The sequence below is a fragment of the Charadrius vociferus genome, unplaced genomic scaffold (genome assembly GCF_000708025.1).
Source record: "Charadrius vociferus isolate BGI_N301 unplaced genomic scaffold, ASM70802v2 scaffold900, whole genome shotgun sequence".
In the NCBI taxonomy this organism is placed as follows: domain Eukaryota; kingdom Metazoa; phylum Chordata; class Aves; order Charadriiformes; family Charadriidae; genus Charadrius; species Charadrius vociferus.
The window spans coordinates 61,398-65,388 of record NW_009646342.1 but is presented as its reverse complement, the minus strand read 5'-3'; the positions used below and the strand labels follow the sequence as shown (position 1 = coordinate 65,388).

Below are 3,991 nucleotides of genomic sequence, written 5' to 3'. Positions count from 1 at the left end.
TCACAAAATGAGCGACGTGTAGCCGACAGGAACTAGGCCGGTGTTGTTTCCATGGCAGCAACGGATCCAGTCTTCATCCACCGTGGAGAGCAGCTGCAGGATGTCCCCTTTTTGGAAGCTCAGGTGACCGTCGGCGGTGCCCGTGTGATCACACAGCGCCCGAACTGCCCTGCACAACAAACGCCATCGGGGATTCGCCTCCCCGGGGACGCCAGGCAGCACCGGGAGAGTCTCCCACAGCACTCGGGGGAGGTTCTGACACTGATGTGTGGCACCGATGACCCCCCCTCTCCTCGGGCACAGATGCCATCGGACGATGGATTTGATCGAGAAGCCACATCACAAAAGGTTCCGGCCAAGCAGAGCCTCAGTGCAGCAGCAGAGCATGAGCAGCTCGTGCGCAGACGTGGCGGGGAGAGCCGGGTCAGGGCTGGGGAGGAGGGAGATGGCCAAACGTGGCGTGGGATGGCCACCGGCCTGCCGTGCTTGCTGGGACAGACGCTGCGCAAGCACCGATGGGCGACTACGGCTTTTCTGACCTGCCACAATTTGGTCAGAGCTGCCACATGGTTTCTCCAAACAAGCTGCTATGAATCCAGAAAGCACACAAAAGGAAAACCGTAGAATGGTTTGGGTTGGAAGGGACCTTAAAGCTCATCTTGTTCCAACCCCCCCCGCCATGGGCAGGGACACCTCCCGCCAGCCCAGGTTGCCCAAGGCCACATCCAGCCTGGCCTTGAACACCTCCACGGACGGGGCATCTATAACATCTCTAGGCAACCTGTTCCAGCATCTCACCAACCTCAAAATGCTCAAAATGTCTGGGAAGAAGAACTGACCACAGCCAGGCAGACACACAGGTTCACCCAAAGCTCAGCAGAAGCTGGGGCAATCCCGGGGGGGGCAGTCAAGGTGCAAGTGAGCAACCAGGAGCGCTGCAAGCCCTTCCCTAGAAAGGCCCGAGGGATACCCAGGCTGTTCCCCCTACCCAGAAAAATCCACCACCAGCTTCCCAGCCACAAACACCGCAGTGCCCCGCGTCACCTGTGAACCTGGGGCGCGTCAGACGTGTTCTTCTCGGGCTGGTCTTGAGCATGGGTCTTCTCAGACGCCAGCCCCTTCACCACCCCAGCCAGGACACGTGCACTGGGGGTCAGCCAGCTGGAAGGTCTCCTGCCACAAAGCAAAGGAAGCCGTGTGAAGCCTCTTCCCCCCCATCCTGCTCAGACCATTCAGGCGATCGGGGAGCTGACAAGCACCACTGAACCTTCACCGTGAGCTCCTGCTGCTCTAAAGGACCAACGCAACGGGATGGCAGCAGAACTTGGGACGTGAGCTAATCCCAGGAGCACAAAACTGGAGTAATGGGCAGTACAAGACACCCCCCGAGGCCAGTGAGCCCCACGGTGGGCGCTCTGTTCGTTGCCTGGGAGAAAAACCCTTCCTCAGCACATGCCGCTTACCCCACCGTGCCCAAGCTGGGGCTTACCTGGACCTAGCTGAGACGGTCTCAGGACTGGGAGGGAAGCTCCTGGTAGAGGGACTGGTGGCTCCAAAGAGCCGGCCCAGCCAGCTGCCCTTGTCAGGACCGGGAGGACCACCCGCCTCTGGGTCAGAAGGTGCTGCGCGATTCCTAGTCACACAAGGCTCTGGGGAAACAGCCAGGAGTTTCTCTCCGGCAGCGGGATCATCTGGCTTGGTGGGTGCTCCAGCTCCAGCAGGCACGAGGAGGTCTTCGGGGGAAGAGGTCCCAGAGGTGTCGGCACTGCTGCTGGGCTTTGGCCCGGAGAGTTCAGGGACAGCTTTGGTCTGAAGGAGCTGCAGCTCCGTGCCTCTGGGCTCATTCCCGGCTGGTTGGGCTCGCGCAGTCTGGCCGGGGCTGGAATCCCCCGCAGCCGTCCGCAGCTTTGTCCACCAGACGAAGGGGAACTTTTCCTTGGTAGGAGCAGCGTAAACCCTGGAGGCCTGGCTCAGCTGGCCCCACCAGCCACTGAGGCCAGCCCCAGCATCCCGAGGGCCTGCCTCGGGTCTGTGGGTCTCCGGGGAGCTGTCAGCTCCCAGGAGATTGCGACTGAGCTGGTCGCCCCACCGCAACACGTGCTGGAAGGTCTGCTGCAGGGCAGCCCCCACCTCGGGACCAGGGACCAGCCCCCGCACAGCTGTTTGGGACTGGGACCCTGCGCTGCCCTCTGCCTCGACTGCCCTCCCCACAGTGTCGGGAGGAATCTCATCTTCCAGGCTTCCCCCTGCAGCACCGCTTTGGCCCTCCGGAGAATGCTGCACAGGCCCCCGAGCCTGAGCGGAGCGATGGGCAGGAGGTAGGGGTGACTCCAGCCGACGGGACAAAGGTCTTACGTCCACGGAGAGGTGGTGGTGTTCAAAGAGCAGGTCGAGGTGGAAAGTCAGCACTGAGAGGGGCTGGATGAGCAGCAGCAGTTCATCGGCGAGGTGGGGAAGAGGGCCTTGGCTCAGGGCGAAGAAGGCCGTGGGTGAATAGAGCACAGAGATTACACCTACGAGAGATGGACAGCGTTGGACAGCCGGAAAATGCCCTGCCCTTGCCCACACACCCCTCCCAGGGCCAGCCGGTCTGTCTTAGCAGGTGAGACGAGCTTCTGCTGAGAGCCGTATTGAAGATGCACCGTGGAAAACGATGCCCTTATCCACTACGGAAATCCCAGCCAAGCATTGCAGGTGGAACGGGTACGGAATTATCACTCGGGTGGGGAGCATCGGGGCACTGTGTCCTTACCTGGGCTCTTCTGCAAGTGAGAGATCCACAGCTCCAGCTGCTTAATGCTGAACAAGACAAAGAGAACCCAGGTTAGAGCTCTTGGGACTCTGCTCCAACCTGCCATCGCAGCAAGGACAGCCTGGGTCAGCAGGACCGATACTCACTTCAAAAGACCGAGGATAAAGGCATGAAACTTCTGCCTGGTGCTGTTGAGAGGGGCCAGCCCGGCCACGTGCCAGCACAGGGAGTGGAGAGAGCGGGTGTTGGGGCCTGCGGAATACACCACACGGAGAATCACTGCTCTGGGCGCACATCCTCCCCCAGCCCAGGCTGGGAAAGGACTCCAGGCACTTCGAGATGCCAGCATCTCCAGGAGCATGTTCCTCACACCGACCTGTCTTCACGGAGGCCTCCACCACGCTCCAGGGGGAATTTTTCCTCTGGCCTGTGATAACATCCTTCTGGAACGGCTTCAGCCCGTCCTCCACCAAGGCATAGAGCGCAGGGCAGAGGGTGTGCAGCAGCAGGTACCCCACATCTGGGCTGAGCCGGCTGTCTCCCAGCTGGGCCTGGAGTAGGGAGGCACGAGGAGAGGGAGGGGAATGGGAACACCTAATGCCGAGTCTGCAGAGAGGGATGGTGGGATCCTCCCTCCTGGAGCTCCCAAATTCCCCCTGCCCAAAGCCTGCACCTCCTGCCCACCCCAGCCCAGCCAGAGCCTCAGCCCAGGCCCTCACCTTCTGCACCAGGTTCCGCGCAGCGCTGAAGTGGGCGATAATCTTATCCACGGCGGTGCTGACGGCGATCAGCAGAGCTGTCGGACAAGGGAAAGGAAGATGTCGACAGGGCAGTGGGTGGTTGGTTGGGGCTGACCGGCACCGCCGCAGGGAGAATCACAGAACCATAGAATGGTTTAGGTTGGAAAGGACCTTGAAGATCATCGAGTTCCACCCCCCCTGCCATAGACAGGGACACCTCCCACCAGCCCAGGTTGCCCACGGCCACCTCCAGCCTGGCCTTGAACACCTCCAGGGATGGGGTCTCAACAACCTCTCTGGGCAACCTGTGCCAGTGCCTTACAACCCTCAAAGTGAAAAATTTCTTCCTAATGTTTAATCTAAACCTGCCCTCTTCCAGTTTGAAGCCATTCCCCCTCATCCTGTCACTACACGCCCTTGTAAGGAGCGCTTTCCCAGCTCTCCTGGAGCCCCTTTAGGCACTGGAAGGCGGCAATAAGGTCTCCCCGGAGCCTTCTCT

At 60.7% G+C, this 3,991-nt stretch overlaps 1 protein-coding gene across 1 annotated transcript in view; it reads right to left on the bottom strand.

Moving 5' to 3' along the window:
* The window catches only part of RUSC1 (RUN and SH3 domain containing 1), a 6,767-nt gene continuing 2,776 nt past the window's right edge, over nucleotides 1-3,991 (bottom strand). The window contains exons 2-8 of the mRNA XM_009893596.1: nucleotides 3,472-3,548; nucleotides 3,129-3,303; nucleotides 2,899-3,004; nucleotides 2,753-2,799; nucleotides 1,490-2,513; nucleotides 1,045-1,173; nucleotides 1-169 (exon numbers count right to left, since the gene is read on the bottom strand). Of these exons, the coding sequence (XP_009891898.1) occupies nucleotides 1-169; nucleotides 1,045-1,173; nucleotides 1,490-2,513; nucleotides 2,753-2,799; nucleotides 2,899-3,004; nucleotides 3,129-3,303; nucleotides 3,472-3,548 (1,727 nt within the window). The remainder of the gene's footprint in view (nucleotides 170-1,044; nucleotides 1,174-1,489; nucleotides 2,514-2,752; nucleotides 2,800-2,898; nucleotides 3,005-3,128; nucleotides 3,304-3,471; nucleotides 3,549-3,991) is intronic.